We start from the raw sequence: 27,554 nt of genomic DNA, 5'->3' as shown, positions 1-27,554 counted from the left end.
GATTTCAGGAAACAAGTTAAGATGTTGTATCTGTTAATTGGAAAGCTATTTCTTTGTTGCTAATGTGCGTAATTATGTGTTCAAATTAAAGTTGTTTAAAAATAAAAACTGTCTACCAGTCAGTGTTATGACTCCTGGGCAGCACAGTGGTTGGCGCTACTGCTTCACAGTGCCAGGGACCGGGCTTCAATTCCGGCCTTGGGTGACTGTTTGTGTGGCATTTGCACTTTCTCACCGTGTCTGCCTGGGTTTCCTCCGGGTGCTCCGGTTTCCTCCCACAGTCCAAAGATGTGCAGGCATGGTGGATTGGCCATGATAAAATTGCCCCTTAGTGTGCAGAGATGTGCTGGTTAGGTGGGGTTGCGGGGATAGGGCGGGGGAGTGGACCTGGGTGAAGAGCTCTTTTGCAGGGTCAGTGCAGACTCGTAGGGCCGAATGGCCTCCTTCTACACTGTCGGAATTTTATTTATCCTGTGGTGCAGTAACATTTCCTCACAGTTTTACCAAATGCAAATCGTTGGGTTCTAATCCAGAATCTTAACCAAAATTGGGTTTCTTGTCTGGAACCATAACATAACCTCGGATCCCAAGTTGTGCCTTAGCTCTCTCTGCTAAATCACTTATTGAGGCAAGTCATGAAACTGACATAATTAACTTGTAAATAAGTTGTCTGCTCGCTGAAACTCACTTTAATGAGAATTTGTCAGCAGCACTCGGATTCATTTCAAAATTATAATTAAAATATTAGGGGGCATATAAGCATAAAAAAATCAAACAGCAATTTATAACATTAATGGCTAATTAGTGAATCCTTTTCTCTGAAGGAAGGAAAGCTCTCACTTCTTTCTGGTTTTAGTAGTTTCCTGAAATGTGCCTGGAACGAGGACAAGTCTAGAAATTGTAGCTGCAGCATAGATATAAACCACAGGACCTTAATTAGGCCTCATTTGGAATATTGTGTACCTTTCTGGTCGCCCCACTACCAGAAGGATGTGGATGCTTTGGACCAGGTACAAAAGTGGTTTACTAGGATGTTGCCTGGTATGGAGGGCATTAGCTATGTGGAGAGGTGAGATAAACTCGGTCTGTTCTCACTGGAATGACGGAGGTTGAGGTGGGATCTGATAGAGGTCGACAAGATTAAGAGTGGCATGGACAGAGTGGATAGTCAGATGCTCTTTCCTAGGGTAGGAGTGTCAAGTACTAGGGGACATAGGTTTAAATTGGAGTTGGTCCCTTACCGGCGGGACCTGGCGGCGCGGGCGGGCTCCGGGGTTCATGGGGGGTCACGGGGGGAATCTGGCCCTGGGAGGTGCCCCCACGGTGGCCTGGCCCACGGTCGGGGCCCACCGATCCACGGGTGGGCCTGTGCCGTGGGGGGCAATCTATTCCTTCCGCACCGGAGGCCGTGGTCATCTGCCATTCCCAGTGCGGAAGTGACTCCATGTGCGTATGCGCGGGGATGATGCCAGCATGTGCTGGCACTCCCGCACATGCGCTGGTTGGCGTGGCGCCAGGCCCCTATCCCGCCGGCCGGCGAGGCGCCAACCACTCCGGAGTGGGCCTAGCCCCTGAAGGTGCGGAGGATTCTGCACCTTTGGGGCGGCCCGACGCCGGAGTGGTTCACGCCACTCCGTCCAGCCGGACCCCTTCCCCGCCGGGTATGGGAGAATCCCGCCCCAGGAGTCGATCAGTTAGGACTGAGCTGAGGGGAAATTTCATCACCCACAGGTTTGTGAGCCTTTGTAATTCTCTACCCCAGAGGGTTGTGGATGCCCCATCGTGGAACACATTTAAAGCCGGGATACACAAGAATATGGTGAGTGGGCGAGAAAGTGGATTGAGACAGAAGATCAGCCATGATCATATTGGATGAAAGAACAGTTTTGGGCCTTGTGGTCTACTCGTTTCTATTTCTTGTGGAATATGGAATGCCTACAGTGCAGAAGTAGGCTATTCAGCCCATTGAATCTGCACTTACCCTCCGAAAGAGCACTCTACCTAAGCCCACTGCCCTGCCCTATTCCTGTAACCCTGTGCATTGATCATGGCCAATCCACTTAACCTGCAAATCTTTGGACTGTGACAGGAAACTGGAGTACTCGGAGGAAACGCACGCAGACATGGGGAGAAACGTGCAAACTCCACACAGTCACCCGAGGCTGGGATCGAACTGGGATCCTGTAGCACTGTGAGGCAGCAGTGCTAACTGTCATGATATGCGGACATAATGATATACAGACAAGCAGCTAATAGAGACAGAGAACAGGACATGACCAATAAGTAGGCAGGACACTCAGGGGTGGGATCAGACTATAAAAGACACGAGGCACTCACACTCCGCCTCTTTCCACTGATGAACATCTAGAGTCAGTCAAGGGTGTTGTTACAATCTCACACCCCCACCACGTGGCTAAGAGCTAGTCTGGTTCAGTCAGACAGAGTAACCACACTTAAGTTAGCAGAGAGTTGAACTCACAGAGAACTGTGCTAACTGTGTGACAGGTTCAATAAATCAGATTGAACTAACTTCAAGGTCTGGAGTATCTTTTTGATCGATGCTGCATCCAGTTGCAGCCAGTGTTATACCAGTGTACCTAACACGACATTGACCACTGTGCCACCGTGACGCCTTTACGTTCGTATCTAGAAAGAAACTGCTGATGGGAAAATGAAGTTCGGAATACATCACTATCCTAATGACTGCCAGTTAGCTTAGAGTTGGGAGATGCTGTAAGCATTACTTCTTCACCACTGGATGAAGTAACCCCAGTAACCTGTCTGATGCACTGAAGAACAGATCCACCTGGGTTGCTTCAGAATATGGCTGCTGGACTGTTTCCTCCTTTGGGCTCCTGAGGCTTTTGATACCAGCATTCAGTTATAGTTTCTAACTTACACAGGCGCAAACATGTGAGTGTAACTTGAGGGCAAGTGCCAGTTTGGTTCCAGATGGGAGCAGTACAATACTCCTGGAGGAAATGGTCAAGCTGCTTTGTTTTGGCACTGCGTGGAGTAGAGTCCCCAAACAGTGTCACCTCTATTTTAAAAGGGCACAGGGTGGGGTAGGGGGGCTGCTCTGCTGGAGGGGGGGTTCAGAACAAAGGGTCACAGTCTTCGATACAGGCTAGGCCATTTCGGACTGAGACAAGGAGAAACCTCTTCATTCAGTGGATGGGAAACCTGTGGAATTCTCAACCACAGAAGGCTGGAGGCCAAATCACTGAATACGTTTAAGAAGGAAATAGATTTCTAGACTCTGAAGGCGTCAAGTTGAGTCCGGGCCAATAATGTTAAGATGGAAGGTCTCCCACGATCATACTGAATATCGGAGCAGGCTCGAAGGGCCGAATAGTCTACCTCTGCTCCTATTTTCTATGCTTTGATGTTTCTATCTCCGAGTCACTTTATTAATTAACAAGAGTCAGGTCACAGAGACGGAGAGGGCAGACACAGTCCATCTACAATCTCAATATTGTATCATCAACTCTCTGGGAGAGGAGCTTGACTCTGATGTGGACTCAAGATGATCTTCTGGACATGATATTCAATTCACTGCCAGACACTGTAATACGCAAATGAATTTTCGAAAACGCCAATCTGAGACACAAGTAATGAAGCCTTACTGTTGAGGTAAAGGGTCTGTTAATGACTCGGTAAAAATGTGAGGTAACTCATCCAGAACCAATTAGGGACAAATCCACTGAGACTATCAAGGAAAAACATTTCTGCAGCCTGTGCTCAAACTAGAGCAGCATTGATGAAAGTTTCACTTTCTGTAAATGAAGTTCACTGCCACTGCATTTGTCCTCTTTGCAGATACTGAAGCGTGATACATTATATCTGTCTGACAGGAAATTAAAAGGAACTCAAAGAACCTTACTTCAGGCATTCTGCAAGATTAAAAAATACACAGACCAGATCATGTGGGAAAGGAACGCAATTATGCAACTGTGTGATAGTTGCTAATAATTTTAGTGATTGATTTCAAATTCAGCCCAGCTGATTACACATCGTTCAAGGCATGATAACCTCGACAAGCGTCCTCTGCTGTGTACATTGATAAGTGTACAACACATACCTGGGCTATATACAAATACATACTCGCCCACCCGCACCTGGGGTATCTGTGCGCTCTGCATCCACGCACATATATGCATAATATACCTGTGTTATACATAGAATTTACAGTGAATTTTCAATTTACAGAAGGAGGCCATTCGGCCCATCGAGTCTGCACCGGCTCTTGGAAAGAGCACCCTACCCAAGGTCAACACCTCCACCCTATCCCCATAACCCAGTAACCCCACCCAACACTAAGGGCAATTTTGGACACTAAGGGCAATTTATCATGGCCAATCCACCTAACCTGCACATCTTTGGACTGTGGGAGGAAACCGGAGCACCCGGAGGAAACCCACGTACACACGGGGAGGATGTGCAGACTCTACACAGACAGTGACCCAAGCCGGAATCGAACCTGGGACCCTGGAGCTGTGAAGCAATTGTGCTATCCACACTGCTACCATGCTGCCCTCTGGCTGCCCTATTCTTACATGTTATGTGTGTACTGCAAAACCTTAACTTGTTCCAAGCAAGATTTGAAAAAGTCCAGTACATAAAAACTCACAATTCTTGTTTAACATACAAGGTGAGAGCAAGAGCCAGCTTGAACCCTCGAGCCTGCTCCGACATTCATGCCTGCTCTGATTGTAACCTCAAGTCCACATTCCTGCCTACCCCCTTTCAGGCCCTTGCTTGTCAAGACTCTACCTCTTCCTGATAAATATTGAAAGGCTCTGCTTCTATCACCTTTTCAGGAAGAGAGTTCCAAAGACTCACGTCCCTCTTAGTGTGGTGTTTTTTGTGTTGCTATATTCAGGATGATTGGCGTAGTGTTCACAAAGACCACAAAATAGCTTTAACTTGAGCAAAACTATAAATTTATTCACACCACTTAATTGGACTCGACACTCCTATATTATACACAGTTGATAATTAACATATAATCTGCACTCATATGCTACTAATCTCTGCACTATTATAAACTCTGATCTGCTCTCACTCACACTATCTTTCCTTCAGTCTGTACTCTAGCTATCTCCTTCACTTTTCTCTCACCCACAAGGCTCAGCATCAATGTCTTATATACTTGTAACTCTAGCTCCTTCTAGTGGCTGATCTAGACATTTCATTAACCCTTGCAATTCTTACATTTATGATAATGTCACATTGAGAGAAAGGATTTCTCTTTGTCTCGTTCTTAAATCGGTGGTCCCTTATTTTTAAATAGCTTTTTGCTTTAGATTGCCCCACACGAGGAAGCATCCTTGCCACATCCACCTTGTCAAGCCCCCTCAGGATCTCATATTTTTCTAAAATCAAGCCTAGACTGTCAAACCTTTTCTCACAAAATAATCCACTCATTCCAGATATTACTCTAATAAACCTCCTCTGCTTCTAAAACACTTACATCCTTCCTTAGATAAAGAGGCCGACACTGTACACAGTACTCAAAATGTGGTATCACAAATGCCACATATAGCTGAAGCATAACTTCTCTACTTTTGTATTCAATTCCCCTCACAATAAACAATAGCATTGTTTATTATCTTTGTCTATTGGCTTTCCTGATTACTTGTTATACCAGCATACTAGCCTTTTGTGATTCATGCACTCAGGAACCCAGATTTCTCTGCATCTCAGAGCTCTGAAATCTCTGACAATTTAGATAATATGCTATTTTTAAAAATGTTTCCAGCCAAAATGCACAATTTCACATTTTCTCAAAATGGTGCTCCATTTCCCAGGCCTTTGCCCACTGACTTAACCTATCGCTATTCCTTCTTGACCTCCTTATGTCCTCTTCACCACTTACTTACCAACCTATCTATGTGCGGTCAGCAATTTAACAAATTGTATTCCTTTTATTGAACAAAAAATCAAAAATAATTCACTGAAACATACTGTTCTTCGTAGTTTCTGTTTGGTGAATAATGTGCCAAAAGATGACAATAATAATTGTTAATAGTCTCACAAGTAGACTTACATTAACACTGCAATGAAGTTACTGTGAAAATCCCCTAGTCGCCGTAGTCCGGCACCTGTTCCGGTACATTGAGGGACAATTCAGAATTTCCAATCCACCTATCAAGCACGTCCTACGGGACTTGTAGGAGGAAACCGGAGCACCCGGAGAAACCCACGGCAACAAATTCCAAATGAATAATGTTGAAATATTTTCAAAAATACAAACTCTTTAAATTTAAGAACTGAGCTGACCTCAAATGTACATGTCGCGGATGTGTAAATCCACTGGGAGTTCAGGAACTTTGGTCTTAGACGCTCCCCAACAAACGATTATAACCAATCTCTTTCTACTGGTAGTCTCTCCAAGCAGAGTCCAGGTTCTGATCAGAAAGCTTTGGTCTGCTGCACTCACTCTAGTCAGGTTGCATTGACTTAGTTCAGTGGCACGTTTCCCCTGATAACTAAGGTGATAAGATCAACCCTGAATACAGCAAATACCAAGAAATTTACTTCATAACTCATATTATTTCAAAAATTTCATCAAGGTTGTTGCATCTGTTCGTATAATTATTTATGATGTGCAAAACATTGATTTTAATTATTCTTCCACTGAAAATAAAGGATTTTCACACTTAAATTATTATGGAATCAGAATGACGGTACTTAATTTGCAATTTCTAGCAGAGATTTATATTAAAACTGATCGTAATGCAATTTGCCAGGTCCTGCCACCTGCAGACTCACCTGTTCCTGGGCAGAGGGATCATCTCTGTAACCTCTCCTGCAGCAGCACAAACTCCTATCTAATTTCCTGCCCTGAAAACAGGCTTTGAAGAAATCTCCTTTTCCCCCTCATCAACCTCACTATTCAACCTTGTGGTTGGTAGACTGGTAGAGTTGGGCCTGTTACGCAGCTATGTGCCCCCATGGACCAATGGAAGATCTCTTCCTATCTTTATGAGCCCCAGTGGTCAAGCCAAAGTTGTCCTGGAGCCTCGGCCTTTTTCTGTGTCCCAGGACGCATAATGAAAACAGTTAGGGTACGTACCAGGAAATGGGATGCCCAGAAAATGTGCGTAGACCGTCTCCGAATCAGTTCCCAAGTCATTTTCTGCCACGAGTGTGTAGTTGCCGTTGTTATAGTGGGTGGGTTTATCGAAGAGCAAGCAGCCATGGAGCCAGTCCGTGGACTCATCATAGACCTTGGTTTTGATGTAGTCAGTCTCATTCAGCCGGTGGCCCCGGTGCAGCCAGTGAATGGTGGGCAAGGGGTTGCCATAGACGGTGAACTGAATGCAGTGCATGTGTCGCTGTTCAGGCTCTGTTAGCTCTTTAATATCGGGAGGAACTGGAAATGCAAAAAGAAAAGCACATAAGCTCATTATAATTCAGAAACAATTCAGTTAAGGGTTGATACAATGCCTGCACCCGATTCTGTATTTCTCCTGATCATAGTTGTGCTGTCTGATCATCACTAAGGCTCGTAGGGAGATGGTTGCATAGTGATAATGTTACTTTACTCATAATCAGAGTACCAAACAAATGCTCTGTGATACAGGCTCATATCCCACCATGGTAGTTAATGGAATTTAAACTCAAGCGATATGAGTCTCTGTGGTGCAATTGGGCGGCAGCACAGTGGTTATCACAGTTGTTTCACAGCGCCAGGGTCCCTGGTTCGATTCTTGGCTTGGGTCAGTGTCTGTGCGGAGTCTGCACGTTCTACCTGTGTCTGCGTGGGTTTCCTCCGGGTACTCCAGTTTCCTCCCACAGTCCAAAGATGTACAGGTTAGGTGGATTGGCCATGATAAATTGCCCTGAGTGTCCCCAAAAGGTTAGGTGGGGTTACTGGGTTATGGGGATAGGGTGGAGGTGTGGGCTTAGGTAGGGTGCTCTTTCCGAGGGCCGGTGCAGACGCGATGGGCCGAATGGCCTCCTTCTGCACTGTAAATTCTATGAAATTGGTTTGCGCATTTGGCTGTTGGTCATTCGAGACCATCCAGGGATGAACCCTCCGTTCTTTGTTAGTGTTCTCACTCAGGCCAATCTCCACAGCATCGAAGGGTTGACCACAGTTGGTCAGCTCCGCTGGGCGGGCCACATCGTCCACATGCCTGACACGAGACACGAGAGGAAATATTTCAAGGACACTCTCAAAGCCTCCTTGAAAAAGCACAACACCCCACTGATATCTGGGATTCACTAGCCCATGATCACCCAAAGTGGAGGAAAAGCATCCAGGAATGAGTTAGACACCTCGGGTTTCATCGCCGAGAGCTAGTTGCGGTCGAGCATCAACAACGAAAGGAATGCGTGGCAACCTGGACACCTCACCCACCCACCCGGGCACCCACCCACCCACTCCCCCAACCACCGTCTGCCCGACTTGTGACAGAGACTGCCGGTCACACATTGGACTCCTCAGTCACCTAAGAACTCGTTTTTAGTGTGAAAGTAAATCATCCTCAACTCCGACGGACTGCCTATGACAAAGACATTTTAAAAAGGCCCCAATGACTTAAAAGATCATGGCCATTGCATCAAACAGGACAAAAGGAGGCCATTTGGCCCATCGCACCTGTGTTGGCTCTTTGAAAGAATTATGCAATTAATTCCACTCTGTAAACCTTTCTCCCTTCAAGCACACCCGTGATACCTGAAACTTCCCCCACCTAGATTCAGTTATTTGACTCTCCTCAAACTTGGCACTGGATCTTGGGACTCTGTCCATGGCTATTTACAGGAATAAGCTGTTATTGAAATTGTACTTACAGTAAACATGTAACAGAACCGAGGCATTCGTCATCCCCACCACATTCTCTGCAATGCATGTCAACAGCTTTCCGTTATCCTCCTGATCAACATTAAATAGGGTCAGGTTTACAGCTGAGACTGTTGTCAGATTATTGTTGGTCTGGCAGAGAGAGAGAGAGAGAGAAGAAAGAAAATGAATATCTCCAGCCTGATCTCTCAAACACAGGAGACCCAGAAAATCCAGGCAATCGGTGGGAATAATTATTGAGGACGAAAGAAAAGATGCCTTGGGTAGAGTTGACACATTTCCCACGAGTTTGTCTCTGACAGAAATTAACACTTCAAGCAGTCACTTGTTTTTTTTCCCAGGCATTGCCACTTAGACACATTTTAGAAAACAGAGCCTGTCTACCTGAGCCCAAGATATTCTTAAGGACATTCGAGGCTGCATTGGATGATGCAGGTTAACTTCACACTCATACTGGTCTCCTCCATGACGCATTACTCCTCACTCTTGCACAGAGAGCCATCCTCTTGGATGCCATTCGTAGGTTGGCACCCAGCAAGTACTGGAGCTCATCCTGCCCCCATTCATTTTCCGAATTTCCATCTCTTTCTCTGAGCAAACACTGCACCATCCCTCAGCCCCCACCACCTTTCCTCACGGAGCCTCCTGCAAGGTTGGACCTTCTGCATGACAGGTGGACAGGTTCTTGATGCTGGGAGGTGGCAATGTTGTACACATTTAACCGAGTCTGGTCATGGCTTGGGAAAATCAGTACTCAGAAAAGTTTCACTTTCAGACCTTACTCAGACTGTCAGTCAGCCAGTCAGAATACCAGTATGCAGAGTGGTAGCTAGTTAACATCAGTAGGATCTGTGCGGAACCCGCTACTTTGACCGCATTCCTTGACAGCCACATGGTTCCTGTTGGCCAAGCTGATCAGAATACAGTGGTGTCAAGTGAGTGCTGTATAACATTGTGTTGTGTGTATTGTATTGGGAATCCCAAGGACAAGAGATGCAATATTTCCAGGGACGTGACGCAGTTTGAAATCATCATCCGAACACCAGGGCACTGTTTCTTCTCTGTCAAGGATAAAACTTTCCAAACATTTGATGCAATTCCAGTCGTTCACTCTCCAACATGCCAAATAATCATTTAATTATCTTTTTGATCATTCATCCAGGTGCCGACTTTGTAGAGAAGATGTAATTACTCGAACTCCACTGGGAACCACATAATCCGCTTCCATGAGTGCGCAAGTGACAGTGACACCAAGTCCCACTGTGTGGTTGTGCTTTGCTCTTCAGTGTAGAAGGGATGCAGCCTGGGGAGATGGTGGTGCATAGATAGAGGGGGGCAGTGCAATCGGATTAATTAGACAATCTCATTGAGAGAGAGCATAGCAGCTCAGGAAATGGAGTGGTCACTCCATTCTGGAGAAGGATGCTCATCTGTATCTAGTCAGGGATCTGTTTTTAATGATAACGTCAGATGTCAGGGCAGGTGCGACATGACTTCTAAACTGTAATTTACCAGATCTCAGGCAGTCATTGCAGAGGCATTGTCTGTCTCTTCGATAAACGCAAATCGACAAAGAAAAAGTGAAACTCCAGGTTTCAGGTTAAGCAGCAAAAGACAAAGATGTCGATCACGTGTTAAAACTGTAGAGGAAAAATCAATACAAAAATTAGCAGTCTCTTGGCTCTGAAATGACCACTGCAGGTTCCTGTTGACCTTTGTAGGAATTTGATTGGGTATTTTAAGCATTGTGAGTGGCTGAAATCGCAATGGACACAATTGGTAAGGGTACACGTCGGTAGTCATTACATCCTTGGCTTCCCCACAAACTGTTAAATCAGCTAACGTCTCAGACAACATGGTTAGTTATGAGCATCCTATGAGATGCACTTGCGACACATTTGTGTCAAAATTATTGCCGAGTGCCACGGCAGGTATTTGTTTTCCTGTAGAGTTTCTGGGACGTGGGAATGCTGGTATGCCCGAGGAGTACTTGCTGGATCTCTGAAAGGAACATTGGATGCATATATTTGAAGGAATATTTAAAAGGAAGGTACAGGCCAAGAGAAGACAGAAAGGTTAGCTCTCGTAAAAAGCTATCATGGATACGATGGATGGCACGGTAGCACAGTGGTTAGCACAGTTGCCTCACAGCGCCAGGGTCCCAGGTTCGATTCCCGCTTGGTCACTCTGTGCGGAGTCTGTACGTTCTCCCTATGTCTGTGTGGGTTTCCTCCAGGTGCTCTAGTTTCCTCCCACAAGTCCCGAAAGACTTGCTGTTAGGTAATTTGGACATTCTGAATTCTCCCTCTGTGGACCCCAGCAGGCGCTGGAGTGTGGCGACGAGGGGATTTTCACAGTAACTTCATTGCTGTGTAACTGTAAGCTGACATGTGACAATAAAGATTATTATTATGATGATGAGCCAAATGGCCTCCATCTGTCCTTTATAGCTTTTTACTGTCTGAAATATATTAAGCGTACTATTGTCGGGTGTCTAAAAGATATGGGGCTGGATTCTCCGGTTTGGAGACTATGTCCCCACGCCGGCGTGGGAATGGCCCAGGAAAACTGGCGCAAAATGGCCACCGATTCCCTGTTTTGTGGGGGGCTAGCAGGAAGGAAGCTTCGAGCATCCGGCTCTAGCTGCCGATATGGCCTGGAGAATTGCTGGGTCTGTGGCCGCGCATGCGCACGCTGGCGGCCTGCAGCGGCTGCGCCGTGATTCATGGCGGATGCCGCTCACGGAACCCGGCCCGCAAAATAGTCCCCCCCGCTTCGGCCGGCTCGTGCACCCTGGACCGCCCCACCACAATGCCCCCAGCCCCGAATAATGTCCTCCCCTGCCCGCGGGTCGGCCCTCCCCCGACCGTGGCGGTGCTGGACTGAGCCCGCTGAGTTCCCGACGGGTGAGACCATGAGAGACCAACACCGTTGGGAACTCGGCCGGTCGGGGGCGGAGCTTCAGGAAATAGCCTGAAGCCGTGAACGCGTGGCGTGGCGTACTCGGAGAGAACGCCGCTTTGAAGGGGGGCGGAGCATCGCGGAAGCAACGCCGTCCCCGATTCTGTCGGGAATTTGGATTCTCTGGCACGTCGCCAAATGCGATTTCGGTGATCGGAGAATCCAGCCCAGGAACTATGAGGATGGAATTCACTGCTTTTGAACCACAGTAGGTTTTTTTTCTTCAGGAAGCCCCTTTTAATTAACGCCAACTTGAGCAGGCAGAAGGAACCTAGGTCCAACTTCTCATTCAAACACGGGCGCAACACTATTATGGAGCCTACATTATAATCTTTAGTCCTAGAATGAGATAGGTATTCACAATCTACTGATTCAGAGACGGCAGTATTCCAATTAAAATTCAGAACAGAGCAAGATTATTGACAGAACCATGCTTGTTAGTTTTGTACCTGTGTCCCGGGTCCACCATGCACACACCAAATTAAATCATTTTCTTCCATTCATGCTATCCGTCAGCACATTAAAAATTTGAATCTCACTCTTCCAGTGTGGAGCAACAGAACGCCACAGGCTCCACATTAAATCTGCTCTCCTGTACTCCAGGGTCAGTCTCATTGGCCAGATTTCCTTCCACGTTGGTCTTTATGCTCACATACCCATGACCCGTTCTCACACAGACCCCTTCAGGGCCCAGTTCTCACTCAAGCCCTTTCTCACACACTCCAAGTGCTATCTCACACATCCCCAGCCTGCTCTCACATACACTTTTCCTTACGCACACGAGACCTGCTCGCACACACCCTGGGTCTGTTCTCACACGTTATCTTCCTCTTTTCTTCAATGTAAATGTACCTATTGTCCACTCATGTATATGATGAGATGCAGACAGGCAGTGATTGACACAAAGGATAACCAATGAACACACATGACACATAACAACCAATCACCAGACAGGACACCACCACTATAAAGTACACAGGGCATTAAGACTCTCTCTCTCTCTACAGGCTACAGTTACTGAGATAGTAAGAGTGCACAAGCCAGTGAGCACTATCACCATGAGGTAGAGAGTTAGTCTGGTCAAGCCAGTAGGAGGTTATCAGTTAGATTGATAGAGTGTCAAGTTACAGCAGACTATGTACAGCAATCAGGAAGTTCAATAAAACAGTGTTGGATACCATCTCCTGTGTCAGAAGCCTGTTTCTAGTTTCACTGCATCCAGTTGCAGTCAACGTTGAACCAACTTACTTAACAGATCACCTATCAGACACAAGGATTGGCGACACCATCAAGTGTGTTCTTGAGTTTGAAGATAATACTGTGCACACGTAATATTCACTGCGGGTAGCTGTGAGCAGATCTCTGACCTCGACCACTGCTGCTTGGAGGCTGACTCAGAGTCATGGGGCTACAACATCATGTCCTGTCAAAGTGGCAGTGATTGACAGCAGTTTAAAACATGCTCCTTCTAAGGTACGTGCACATCATGTCACAACAGCACACACCCAGTGCGTGTTCTGGGCTCAATTCCCCACCTTTCAGGACTATTCTGGCCCACTCGCATGGGCAAGTCAATTTGTTAGTTTATTTGGATTGTGGAATCAAATCACCTGCCTTTTGCAGGTAGTTTGTGGGACTGGATGATGGACAGAAATGCTTCAAAGTGCATTAAAAGGGAATCTTGCCTTAGGATGGAAGGTGGCAGAGCGCAGCAGAACAATTAAATAATGGTACTGTTCAATTTGCCATCAGTAGCGAGCAGGAGGGGAGCATTAGTCTTTGTGCTAAACAATATTATTTTAAATGTTTGCAAATTTTCATCAAATGATAAAAAAATCCTGGCCTTAAAATACACGGAGAGGAGAGTCTATATTATGGAAAATGTATTAATTATGTTAATTAGAAGTAATTTATGTCTCCAAATTAGCCTAATTAAAACACAGGCTGTCCTATAATTCAAAGGGAAACTCATTATTGAGTGATTTAAAAATAAAATCCTGGCTCCCAACTCTATAAATTATTTCAAATCAGCAGTTGGCCACAGACACATGCCATGGGATACTGACAACTTTGTATCGCAAGCAATCACCTCGACCTTTCCCATGATCACTCATTAAATCCATAACACAATAATAAGCCTTTTGCATTGAATGTGCTTCTGTGGAAGCTGGTAGAACATAGAAAATACAGCACAGAACAGGCCCTTCGGCACACGATGTAGGAGTCCGCATGCGGAGATTCCCTTGCTCACAAGTGATTTGAGGGGGGGGGGGGGGGTCTTGTAAAGGATGTGAGGAAACCCTTGAAGACGTGTCAAGAACAAAGAACAAAGAAAATTACAGCACAGGAACAGGCCCTTCGGCCCTCCCAGCCTGCGCCGATCCAGATCCTTTATCTCAACCTGTCGCCTATTTTCCAAGGATCGACTTCACTCTGTAGCCCGCCCGTTCATATATCTGTCTGGATGCATCTTGAATGAAGCCTACATTATAATCTGTAGTCCTCGAATGAGATACGTATTCACAATCTACTGATTCAGAGACGGCAGTATTCCAATTAAAATTCAGAACAGAGCAAGATTATTGACAGAACCATGCTTGTTAGTTTTGTACCTGTGTTCCCGGGTCCACCATGCACACAACAAATTAAATAATTTTCTTCCATTCATGGTATTCCCCATGCATTCCCCATTGCATTTTGGTATCCCCCACTTCCTGAGCTCCAAATAGTCTGCCTGATATACTTTTCCTCTCATCCTCACTGTCTCGAAATCAATTCTGTCTCAAAATTCCTTCCTTCCCAGAGCTCTTTCAGAGGGTCGTTGCGGACTCTGTGGCCTCCTTCTGCACTGTAGGGATTCTGTGATTCTAAAGCTGCGGGTTGACCTCCTCAGAATTCCCTCCGCCTCTTTCCTGCAGGCCTTTCAGTCCCAAACTAGATTATAACCACTGGATCAAAGCAAATTACTGCAGATGCTGGAACCTGAAACCAAAGAGAAAATGCTGGAAAGGCCTTGACAAAGGGTCATCTGAACTCAAAACGTTAGCTCTTTAATCTCCCTACAGATGCTGCCAGACTTGCTGAGATTTTCCAGCATTTTCTCTTAGATTATAACCACTCCTTACGGATCTACCCAGCTTTCCAACTTGTCCTGCGCGACATGTTATTTACCTGGTTTTGCAATGAGATTTTAAATGTCAAAATATGCCATTGAAGCGCCAAAATATTTAATTAATTTCTGGTGAAATGTATACGGCTCAATACAATAGGGTAGCAAACCCAGAGCAAGAAAATGGGCTCTAATGTGTAACTTGAAGATCAGGCTGTAGCTTGTATCTGACCCCTGCTGAAATATAGGCCTCATTAGACACATACATTGGCAGCATGGCTGATAACCCGTGTTTAAATGAGCTGTGTTTATTTCATGTTAACTGAAACCAACTACAAGGACTGAAAGGGAGGCCTGTTCTAGGAGGACCTGAAGGAGCCCTGGCAATAAACATCTAACTTCAGGGGTCAAATTCTCCGAGGCATTTTTGCCTGAACATTTTTCTTTGTTTCATATCTTCACACATTTTCCTGCTCCTTTGGGGAATAGTGAGGAAGTGTTGGAAGGAGTAGTCGGCTGAATATCAAGTGTTGAACTGGGTCATGAATACTAATTCCACGGCCAACAAGTCCTAGTGTGGGACATGGACCCGGAGTTTCTGGTTCAGTTGTAGGGGAGCTTTCTACTGAGACACAAGGCCTCCCTCACATGAAGTAATCTAACAAACATTAAGGACAGAGGATTAAATTGAATCCAATGGTATAAATAGTCCAATTAGATCCCTTTCATCCTCATCTATATTCATGAACAAACATGGTTTACGGGCCTGTGCAACATTAAACATACCCTGTGCATAAGGGGATATTTATTGGATGATCTATGCACCTTTTTTTGTACATACACGTTTATGTCGGCCATAACATTGCTTTGTATGTGAAGATGTAACACTCATTTAACTAAATTTACATATTCAGACTAGATTTCCTGTTTCAAGGCTGAATTAAACATTGAAACATAGAAAATAGCAGCAGGAGACCATTCGGCCCTTCAAGCCTGCTCCACCATTCATTATGATCATGGCTGATCATACAACTCAATAATCTGTTCTCGCTCTCCCCCCATATCCTTTGATCCTTTTCGCCCCAAGAGCTATATCAAACTCCTTGAAAACATACACTGTTTTGGCCTCAACTGCTTTCCATGATAGTAAATTCCACAGGCTCACCTTGCTCTGGGTGAAGAAATTTCTCCTCATCTCAGTCCTAAATGGTTTACCCCGTATCCTCAGACTGTGACCATGGTTCTGGACTCTCCCACCATCGGGAACATCCTTCCTGCATCCACCCTGTCTAGTCCTGTTAGAATTTTATCTGTTTCTATGAGATCTCACCTCATTCTTCTAAACTCCAGCAAATATAATCCTAACTGACTCAATCTTTCCTCAAACGCCCATCCTGCCATCCCAGGAATCAGTCTGGTAAACCTTCTCTGCACTCCCTTTATGGCAAGAACATCATTCCTCAGATAAGGAGACCAAAACTGCCCACAATATTCCAGGTGTGGTCTCACCAATGCCCTGTACAATTGTGGCGCAATATCCCTGCTCCTCAAATCCTCTCGCAATGAAGGCTGACATACCATTTTCCTTCTTTACCGCCTGCTGCATCTGCATGCTTACTTTCAGCCACTGTATACAATGAACCATAGAACCACAGAATTCCTACAGTGCAGAAGGAGGCCATTTGGCTCATTGAGTCTGCACCGATCCTTTGAAAGAGCACCCTACCTAGGCCACTGCATTGCTCTAACCCTATATCTTTGGACACTAAGGGGTTATTTAACATGGCCAATCCAACTAACTTGCACATCTTTTGTTCTGTGGGAGGAAACCGGAGCACCTAGAGGAAACCCACACAGACACGGAGTGAATTTGCTAATTCGACACAGTCACCCAAGGCTGAGATCAAACCAGATCTCATTGCACATTCCCCTCTCTTAATTTGTAGCCATTCAGATAATAATTTGCCTTCCTGTTTTTGCTACCAAAATGAATAACCTCACATTTATCTGTAAGATAATGCATCTGCTATGTATTTGCTCACTCACTCAACTTGTCCAAATCATACTGAAGCATCTCCGCATCCTCCTCACAGCTCACCCTCCCACCCAGCTTTCTGTTATCTGAAAATTTGGAGATATTACATTTAGCTTCTTCATCTAAATCATTAATATGTATTGTGAATAACTGGGGTTCCAGCACCAATCCCTGCAGTACCCCACTAGTCACTGCCTGCCATTTGGAAAAAGATCCGTTAATTCCTACTGGATAAAAGCAAATTACTGCGGATACTGGTATCTGAAACGAAAGAGAAAATGCTGGAAAATCTCAGCAAGTCTGGCAGCATCTGTAAGGAGAGAAAAGAGCTAACGTTTCGAGTCCGATGACTCTTTGTCAAAGCTAACAGACAGAGAAAGTGGGACATATTTATACTATGGATTGAGAATGAAAGATGAGTCGTAGCCACAGAAACCCAGGGAACCGGGTGCTAATGGCCACAGAAACCAAGGGGAAAGAGTGCTAATGGCAGTCCCCAGAGAGGACAAAAGATGTGAAAGGTTAAACAGCAGGGAAACTAACATCAGAGGATGTGGGGGGTGGGGAAGGGGGAAGCAAAGAGGAGAAAGGTGAAGGAAAGGTGGATAAGATTGGGGGGGGGGGGGGAATTAAATATATATTAAGAAAGAAAGAAATGGTAAAAGACAGTTAAAATGAAATGAAATCAAATGGGTCGAGGTGGGGTAGAGCTGATCATCTGAAGTTGTTGAATTCGATGTTGAGGCCGGAAGGCTGTTGCGTGCCGAACCGGAAGATGAGATGTCGTTCCTCCAGTTTGCGTTGAGTTTCACTGCAACATTGCAGCAGGCCAAGAACAGACATGTGGGCATGGGAGCAGTGTCTTTTGTTAAAATGGCAGGCAACAGGAAGGTCAGGGTCCTGAATGCGCACAGACCGAAGATGCTCAGTAAAGCGATCACCCAGTCTGCGTTTGGTCTCTCCAATATAGAGGAGACCACATTGGGAGCAGCGAATGCAGGAGACCACATTGGAAGAGATGCAAGTGAAACGCTGCTTAACCTGGAATGTGTGATTTCAGCCTGGGTTGTTAAGCATGGAAGAGGTAAAGGGGCAGGTGTTACACCTTCTGCGATTGCATGGGAGGGTGCCATGGGTGATGGGAGAAGTGTTGGGTATGGTGGAGGAGTGGACTAGATTGTCTCGGAGGGAACGGTCTCTGCGGAATGCTGACAGAGGGAGTGATGGGAAGATGTGTTTGGTGTTGGCATCACTTTGGAGTTGGCGAAAATGGCGGAGGATTTCATTTGCATACAGAGGCTGGTGGGGTGAAATGTGAGAACAAGGGGGACTCGATCCTTGTTCTGGGATAGAGAGGGCGAGGGTAGTGGCGCGGGAGATGGACCGCACACTGTTGAGAGCCCTGTCCACAACTGTAGGTGGGAAGTCACGGTTGAGAAAGAACTCCTGCTCTTTGTTTCCTGTCTGTAAACCATTTTTTTCTCCATCTCAATACACCAACCCTAATCACATCTGCTTTAATTTTACACTCTAATCTCTCATGTGTGACTTTGTCAAAAGCCTTCTGAAAGTCCAAATAAACCAGATCCACTGGTTCCCCCTCATCAACTCTGCTAGTTACATCCTCGAAGAATTCTAGGAGATTTGTCAATCATGACTTCACTTTTGTAAATCCCTGCCAACTCTGTCTGATCCTGGGCAGCACGGTGGTGCAGTGGGTTAGCCCTGCAGCCTCACGGTGCCGAGGTCCCAGGTTCGATCCCGGCTCTGGGTCACTGTCCGTGTGGAGTTTGCACATTCTCCCCGTGTTTGCGTGGGTTTCGCCCCCACAATCCAAAAATGTGCAGGCTAGGTGGATTGGCCACGCTAAATTGCCCCTTAATTGGAAAAAAAATTAATTGGGTACACTAAATTTTTTCTTTTTAAAAGAGTAACACCAAGATAAACAGGATGTTGTTCATGATTGAGTCTCTTGCTATTCAAGGAGATGTTGAATTCCCTCTTGACGCCGGCACTCTGGAGGTGGAATGTACGTGAGTCTGTTCTGTTGCTGCGGAGATGAAGGCCATGTCTTACAGTAGTTGATCTGCCTTACAACATCGTTATTTAGTGTTGCCTCTAGTTTAGGAGATGTCCAATCCTGAGAGAAGCAGCTGGTATCGTCGGCATTGATGAACGACCGAGACAGGGTTGGAGACAGATCGTTGATACAGAGATTGAAAAGGGTTGGGGCGAAAACAGAGCCCTGGGGTAGTTTGAAGGTATGTTTGAGTCTTTGACTGGTTTCGCGAACCTGATGACTTTGCATATGTGCTAGGGTTTAGGCAGTCGACTTTGTGCGCGTCATAGATCAATTTTCACATCGCGTCACACGTGAATACCCCAATAGATTCAAGGGAAGCCGATGATCCGACCGGCAGACTGAATTCAGCAAGCTCAGGCTTCAAGAATCACCGTATCACCACACCAAAAACTGCCAGCAATATGAAAGAATCATTGTTGAGTTGGTACAGGAATCTTATAGATGGTACACACTGCTGCCACTGGGTGTCAGGATGGGGGAAGTGAATGTTTGAGGTTATGATTCCACAAGAGTTAGCTCTCGCTAAAGCTCCACTCTCTTGACTCAAATTGGAATAGACAGCACCTTCAACAGCACTTTCCAAACCCACGATCTAGAAGGACATGGACAGAAGACACATGGGAACAGCACCACACGGAAGTTCCCCTCCAAGCCCATCACCATCCTGACTTGGGAATGTATCATCATTCCTTCACTGTCACCGGGTCAAAACTCCCTCCCTAACAACACTGTAGATGTACCTATACCACATGGACTGCAGTGGTCCAGGCAGCTCACCAGCACCTTCTCGGGGCAGTTACGGATGGATGATAAATGCTGGCCTTGCCATTAAAAAAATATGTAATTATGTAGACACTCGCTGGGGTAAGTGTTTGAGGCGTTGACTCTTGCTGAGATCTTGTTCTTTAATCCAAACATTACATCTGGCCCAGCAGTAGCATTCTTGGCTTGGTGTCAGAAGGTTAGACTTTCGAATTCCACTGCAGAACATGGGCACCGGACCAAGGCTGGTGCTTCAGTGCAATTCACGGGGAATTTTACAATGTTGGCCGTGCTGCCTCGCGAATGAAATGTCAAAACACAGTGGCTGCATCTGCCTGTTTCAGTGCATGCGAGAGATTCTAGGGCATGTTTACAAAGGCTTTTTAAAATTCATTTACGGGATGTGGGCATAGTTGGCTAGGCCAGCATTTATTGCCCTTCCATAGTTGCCCTTCAGAAGGTGATGGTGAGTTGCCTTCTTGAATCACTGCAGTCCTTGAGGTGCAAGTACACCTACTGTGCTGTTAGGAAGGGGGTTCCAGGATGTTGCCCCAGCGACGGTGAAGGGACCGGCGATGTATTTCCAAGTCAGGGTGGTGAGTGACTTTGAGTGGAACCTCCAGGTGGTGGGGTTCCCAGGTATCTGCAGGTGAGCAGGGGAATTCTTCCAATGTGCCCTGAGAGATGCCTACTGTCTAATTAGCTAAAACATTCATTCACTTGCTATTTGGGGGATCTTGTTGTGTGAAAAATGAAAAGAACTTGTCCGATTATTCTATAATCTAGAACAAGGGGTCACTGCTTAAAAATAAGGGGTCACTCATTTAAGACAGATGAGGAGAATGCTTTTCTCTCACAGGATTGTGAATCTTTGGAAATCTTTTCTTCAAAGGACAGGAGGTCAAGAAGCAGAGGGTGAGACCTACAGATTGCGTTGCACTTGAAAAGCAGCGTGGCGCACTGCAACGCAACCGGTAGATGTCGGGATACTCACTTCTCGATCTACCCGGCTTGCCACGCCTCGCGTGATCTAACAGGATCAATTTCTGGCAAATTTGCATATTGGAGTGAGACAGCTAGTCTTACTCTAATATGCATTCCCGAAATTTAACCAAGGCATGGGATCTAATTTGGAGACCTCGGGCAAGCACTGTTCAGTGCTGGTCCCCACGTCCCGGGGATTGGAGGCCCCCAGGTGGGGGGGGTCCCGGAGATTGGAGGCCCCCAGGTGCATGGCCACTCAGCAGGATGACACCCTGGCACTGTTGGTACCACCTTGGCACTGCCAGCCTGTCACCTTGGCAGTGCCCCCTGGGTTTAACCTGGCATGGAGAAGGTGCCCAGCTGCCAGGGGCACTGCCAAGATGTCAAGCTGGCATTTTTTGCAGGGCACCGATGGGCTGGGGACGCTGGGGACTCCCTTATAGTGAGTTCGGGTTTGGGGGGGGTCACGTTGGGGACTTGAGAGATCAGGATGCTGTCCCGATCTCTCGCAGAAAATGGGGCTAAGTGCGGACTCGTCGGGGAGTTCCCTGCTGAGGCCCCCGATCTACACGGATGGGCGTTAGATAGCGGGGAGTTTCTTGGCCCTCTGAGCACCGGGTAACACCCGGCTAATCTCGTGCGCTACAGGACTCTGTCCCCATTTGCACCCAGAATTTCTGGCCAGAACATTCCACTCCCGTTCGCATAGGGCAGGTTCGGCGACGCGAGAGCAAAATATCACCAGAAGACCAGGTGTCGGGTTTCACGAGAACGGCAAACCAGGAAGCAATCATTCTCTCCCCACACGAGTGACCGGCTGCGTTTCCTGACGTTAAAAATGGCATCCGGATCATCGAGTGTCTGATCCCAACAGCGATAAGTCATGGAACCCGGGACTTCGGGTTTGTTTTCTAAGTGACCCATAATATATGGTGGTGAAAGCTGCCATCGTTGCTTTTAAGGTCCAACATTGGCTTTGCCAATATCAGAGAAAATCCCAGGCTTTGAATATTTATAAGGCAGATTCTTGATAAGCAAGGGGAACGAAAGGTTATTGGGGACAGGCGGAACTGTGGAGTTGAGGTTGCAATCAGATCAGCCCTGATCTTATTGAATGGTGGAGTAGGCTTGAGGGGCCGAGTGGCCTTACTTCCTCTTGTCAATTCGTATGTTCATATGTTCAAAAGTAGTTGGCTATCAAACGCTAGGTGCTGTTCTGAGGATGTGAAAATTGCGACATAAATTCAAATAATTTCCTTGCATGAGTGAGTCTAAACGATGTTATCGGGCCAATTGACTATACAGCCAGGCCTGAGCCTTACCTCATCTGACATCCATAAACAAGCACCTCCAGGAATCGACATTGAGCAGTGATAAGGAGCAGGAAGATTGATCCAACTACTCTCTTCACACCCCCGGCGCTCGGAACAGGTCCTAGCTGACATCAGCTAATGGGACACTGACTGAGGATGTGGCCCAATGCTCTGGATGACCAAGTAACATGAGCTGTTCGATCACACACAGCGACAGCAGGTACCCCACAACCTTCCGTTCGTATCGCCCACACCAAAATGTGAAGGGAGTCCAAGAACTGAATAGCTAGCAACACAGCTTGTGGAATTACTAAGCACTGAGCTCATTAATATCCTAACACACCACCCTCCAGGCAGCACCAATAATCAAAACAAGAGGCTGGCATCTGAAAATTTATTACACCATCACGTCGCAAATCATAAAACTGCCTCAGTTTAATTCATCCTTGTTTTAAAGGTCAGGGTATGAGGATTACAATCACAGTGTGATTCTAAAGAGAAAGATTAGTGACGACAATAATATACGTCTTAATCCCCCTTCTGCATTCCTGCGGTTCAGTCCCCCCCCCCCCCCCCCCCCCCCACCACCACCACCACCAACCCCGCCCCCACCCCCTTCCCCTCCCCTCCATCCAGTGTAATCGCTGATGTTTGCTTCATTTTATTTCTTGTAACAAGCAAGCCTGTTACAATGCCTTTTGTTTCTCAGCTACTGAGACTGGAGGTTCCCCCCCTCCCCCCACCTGCCCCCCCCCCCTCACACACACACACACATACGTCTGCTGGATTCATTTCAATGGGTGAGGCCGCGCTCGATTATTAATTGGAGCATCGGGCAAATTGATTCAAATTTTGCAAACCTTCTTTTGTTTTATCACGCTCTCTTCCATTGGGCAGGAGATACAGAAGTCTGAGAACACGCACGAACAGACTCAAAAACAGCTTCTTCCCCTCTGTCACCAGACTCCTAAATGACCCTCTTATGGACTGACCTCATTAACACTACACCCTGTATGCTTCGCCTGATGCCGGTGCTTATGTAGTTACATTGTATACCTTGTGTTGCCCTATTATGTATTTTCTTTTATTTCCTTTTCATGTATTTAATGATCTGTTGAGCTGCTCGCAGAAAAATACTTTTCACTGTACCTCGGTACACCTGACAAGAAACAAATCCAATCCAATCTCCGTGCGTTACTCCAAGCTGCAGGGACTATCATTGCCCAGGCGTTTTGTAATAATAATAATAATAATAATCACTTATTGTAAAAAGTAGGCTTCAATGAAGTTACTGTGAAAAGCCCCCTAGTCGTCACATTCCGGCGCCTGTTGGGGGAGGCTGTACGGGAATTGAACCCGCGTTGCTGGCTGTGTTCTGCATTACAAGCCAGTGATTTAGCCAAATTGTACACAGCCAGATTGCACAAACAGCAGAGAGATGGATAACCAGTTAAGCTGGCTGAGGTGGTATCACAGGTAATGTGTTGGCGCGCGAAACACAGCAATTAGCCCATCTCAACCAGGCTCGTGTTTTGCTCCCCATGAGCCTTATCTGCTAATCTTATCCTCTTGCTCAATGCCTTATCGCAAATTGACGTCCCTCTTTTTTTTCTTGAAATTTTTTCGTTCACAGGTTCCAATGTCAGGGGTAGAGGTTGAAAATTAAGAATTTCGGGTTAGGAGGGAAGCCATACAATCATATGAAATTGAAACAAAAGCAGGTCATTGGCCCTTTGAGCCTGCTCCGCCATTCAATAAGATCATGGCTGATCAGTACGCGTTGAATTCCACATTCCCCATCTACCCCCGATAACCTTTGATTCCCTTACCTAACAAGAATCTCTCTACCTCCACCTTAAAGTCTTTCCACACAGTGGGATGTCAAGTTGCGGGTTGAGTAACCAGGAAAGACCTGGAAGTGGATGGTCTACGCGGGTTCAAGGGGCAATTCAGTGATGCCATTCGAGAACGGTTTGAAAGGCTGGCTGAGAACACTGAGAAGTCGACACAGTAAGAAGTCTTACAACACCAGGTTAAAGTCCAACAGGTTTGTTTGGAATATCTAGCTTTCGGAGCACAGCTCATTCATCAGGTGAGTCTCCAAAAGCTGGTGATTCCAAATAAGGCTGTTGAACTTTAACCTGGTGCCCACCCCATGACTGAGAAGTGGGATTGATCCAGAAGGAGCATTTCATTGAATGAAGCAGCTCTGAAGGAGGCCATTTAGCCTCTCATGCCAGTGGCTCCGCCGCCGGTAATGGCTACCCAGGGCGTCCACTCATCATGACTGAAAGGGAGCAACAGGACAAGGGACTGATCAACAAGTTAGGGTTAGGGTTAGGGTTAGAACAAGCCAACAAAAATAATCTTTACAGAGCTGTTATTAGTGTCAAAAGATCAGATTGAAATTCAGCAAGCACCATCGTATCCTGTCAATCCTATTGAGTGATGACTTTTTAATATGGTGCAGGATATAAATTGAGACTCTGGGACCTCCTGTTGACAATCAGCCCCTGATTCAGTTGGATATTCAGAGCTTGTTGCTTTAAAAAAAAACTGTTAACTTTATGGAATATAGAATTGTGAAGGTCTGAGGTTTTACTGAGTTGTTTCACATGGAACATAGACTATCTATGAATTGATCGACTGGGAGATCAGTCGTGGCAGGATTCTCTGAGGAGGATAGCAAAAATGCTTGAGGGATGTCCTCAAAGCATCCCTGAAGAGCTCAAACATACCCATCCTGTTGGCTTGTGACAGACCAAAACAGAGAAGGTTCAATTGGGAATGCAGCAAACACATCAAGAGACTTTGCCAGGAGCATGCAAAAGGAAGGTTGAGACATCTGAGGGAGCGCACAAACTTCCACAACAGCCAATCGACCCAGCCATCAGCATCACCTGTCCCACATGTAGCAAGGTCTTCAGATCGCACATTGGACCCATCAGCTATTTCACAAACCATCAAACCAATTGGAACCAATTCATCCTCACCCCCGAGGGACTGTGAGTGCTTGATACATGAATCAATAATGTCTACTCCATATTACTTAGACTTATTTCCTCTGGTTTTGTGTGGGGCAATGGGCAGCAAGACACCACCATTCCACTGGTCCATCACAATTTATTTTGCTTCAGCCCAGGTGGTTTCCCGCTCTTTGAAGGCCCTCCTTAAATATACATCGTCAGGCCTTCTTTGGTCAGCCTTGTCACCTTCTTCCTTCTGGTGGTGTCCATTCTACTGCCTCTCTCATGGGTCATACGTCCAGAAGGCAAAATACTTGTCCTGTCAGGCTTTTGAGTCTCTCTGTCACAAGGTCTCACAGGCACCTCTGATTAGTCCACTGTCATACATCTTCATTGGTGACGCTGTCTCTCCATCTGATGCCCAGGGTCTTACAAGGCAGCTCTGGCGAAAGTCGTCCAACTTATGTGACACCTTTGCTTATCTCTCCCATGTCTCTCACTGGCATAGATTGCAGTTGATACTACTATGGGCATGTAGAGTCGCAGCTGTGTTGATGGTGTTGTCTGTCCAGACCAATATGTTATGTCTCGGAGGGGTATGGTTGGGAGCGCGATGAGGTGTTGTTTGGGTCAAGGGGGGTGGCCGGGCCAGTGTGGAGTCATGCCAGGTCAGATCTGAGGGTAAAGGTCAGGGAATCCCATGCGAATGGCGAATACCAAGAGGGGTGGGGTGTATAGTTGGGAGGGCGGGATTTGTGGATTTCCCCCAGGGATGCTGGGCTGTCCCACGTGAGGTGCAGTCTGAGGCTGGGATTTTGTGCCCGCAGAAAGCAACATGGGCGCAAAATACCATGTGTGGCCAATAACGAAGGGTGCGATCCTACGGCCCCATTAGCCGTGGACAAAAATCCTGTAATGGCCGCTAAAGAAAAATGAGGGGGGATCTCATAGAGACTTATAAAATTCTAACAGGACTAGACAGGGTAGATGCAGGGAAGATTTTCCCGATGGCGGGTGTGTTCAGAACCAGGGGGTCACAGTCTGAGGATTCAGGGTAAATCGTTTTGGACAGAGATGAGGAGACATTTCTCCACCCAAAGAGTGGTGAGCCTGTGGAATTCATTACCACAGGAAGTAGTTGATACTAAAACATTGAATATATTCAAGAGGCGGCTGGATATAGCACTTGGGGAGAATGGGATCAAAGGCTATGGGGAGAAAGCAGGATGAGGCCATTGAGTTGGATGATCAGCCTGATCCTGATGAATGGCGGAACAGGCTCGAAGGGCCAAAAGGCCTCCTCTGCTCCTATCTTCTATGTACCTATGTATCTATAAATCTCTCCAGTGGACAAAAATGGGATTTGCACCAGTGAGATCTCAGTTTGAGATTTTCCCTACCCCCCTCTATTAAATTAATCAGGTTCACACCGAACGAGGGTGTCGTGTGAACCTTCTTTCCATAGATTTAAATCAATTTTAATGTAATGAATGGGTTTGACACCTTAGCATCTGTCCAGGGTGTATCCTCCCCCAGCGGCATAACATCACGCTGGCGCAAATCACTACAGGTTTTCAAAAGCAAAAAACAGTCATATTGACCACGCCGAGGGCACGTCCAGGGCATGAGGGCCAGGGGTATGAGGGACAAGTCTGGGCATTGCTCCTCCCAAGGGTGCAGTGCCATGGAGAACATAAACGGGGCAGTGCCAAGAGGGCTCATTAGGAGATAACCCCCAGCTATTGGCGGGGGCAGGAAATCCCCTGACATGTGGTGGGGGGGAGCCCCAATGCCTGCAAGGGGGAGGGAGGCGAGAACCTCGATGTCTGCGTGGTGGGAGGAGGGGTGGTCCGATGTTGGTGTTGTTGTCTGGGGGGGTTCCCCAATGCTTTGTGGATGAGGTCCTGACCTCCGTGTGAAGGCGGTTCCTGATATTGGTGGGGGTGGTCCCGATTTCCATGGGGAAGGGGGCCTTAAATGTAACTTTGAGATTGGGGGACCTTTTACTAGCACCCTGTAATAACACCCTTTAATAATGTGTGTACATTCGCTCCTCGTCTGCTTGGGTCTCACCCCTAGGGCAGCACAGTAGCACACGTGGCTAGCACTGTGGCTTCACAGCGCCAGGGTCCCAGGTTCGATTCCCCGCCTGGTCACTGTCTGTGCGGAGTCTGCACATTCTCCCCGTGTCTGCGTGGGTTTCCTCTGGGTGCTCCGATCCAAAGACGTGCAGGTTAGGTGGATTGGCCATGCTAAATTGCCTTAGTGTGGAAAAAGATTAGGAAGGGTTATTGGGTTATGGGGATAGGGTGGAAGTGTGGGTCGGTGCAGATTCGATGGGCCGAATGGCCTCCTTCTGCACTGTATGTTCTATGTTCTACAACCCAAGGATGTGCAAGGTAGGTGAATTGGCCACGCTAGATTGCCCTTAATTTAAACATTTTTTAAATATTATTCGTGGGCTTCTCCTCATATCGCTGATGCCCCTCCCGCCCCCATATTGTGATTTCCCCCCTTGGTGACTTCATA

General features: G+C 46.7%; 1 protein-coding gene across 1 annotated transcript in view; it reads right to left on the bottom strand.

Moving 5' to 3' along the window:
- Positions 1–7,078: 7,078 nt before the first annotated feature.
- Positions 7,079–27,554, bottom strand: part of LOC140406736 (NT-3 growth factor receptor-like) — a gene marked incomplete at its 3' end in the record, with an annotated part of 47,411 nt that continues 26,935 nt past the window's right edge. Inside the window, exons 5-6 of the mRNA XM_072494686.1 lie at positions 8,803–8,944; positions 7,079–7,378 (exon numbers count right to left, since the gene is read on the bottom strand). Coding sequence (XP_072350787.1) covers positions 7,079–7,378; positions 8,803–8,944 — 442 coding nt within the window. The remainder of the gene's footprint in view (positions 7,379–8,802; positions 8,945–27,554) is intronic.

The sequence above is a fragment of the Scyliorhinus torazame genome, unplaced genomic scaffold, assembly GCF_047496885.1.
Source record: "Scyliorhinus torazame isolate Kashiwa2021f unplaced genomic scaffold, sScyTor2.1 scaffold_826, whole genome shotgun sequence".
Classification (NCBI taxonomy): domain Eukaryota; kingdom Metazoa; phylum Chordata; class Chondrichthyes; order Carcharhiniformes; family Scyliorhinidae; genus Scyliorhinus; species Scyliorhinus torazame.
The sequence above is the reverse complement of the archived record's forward strand: the minus strand, read 5'-3'. Positions and strand labels throughout refer to the sequence as shown.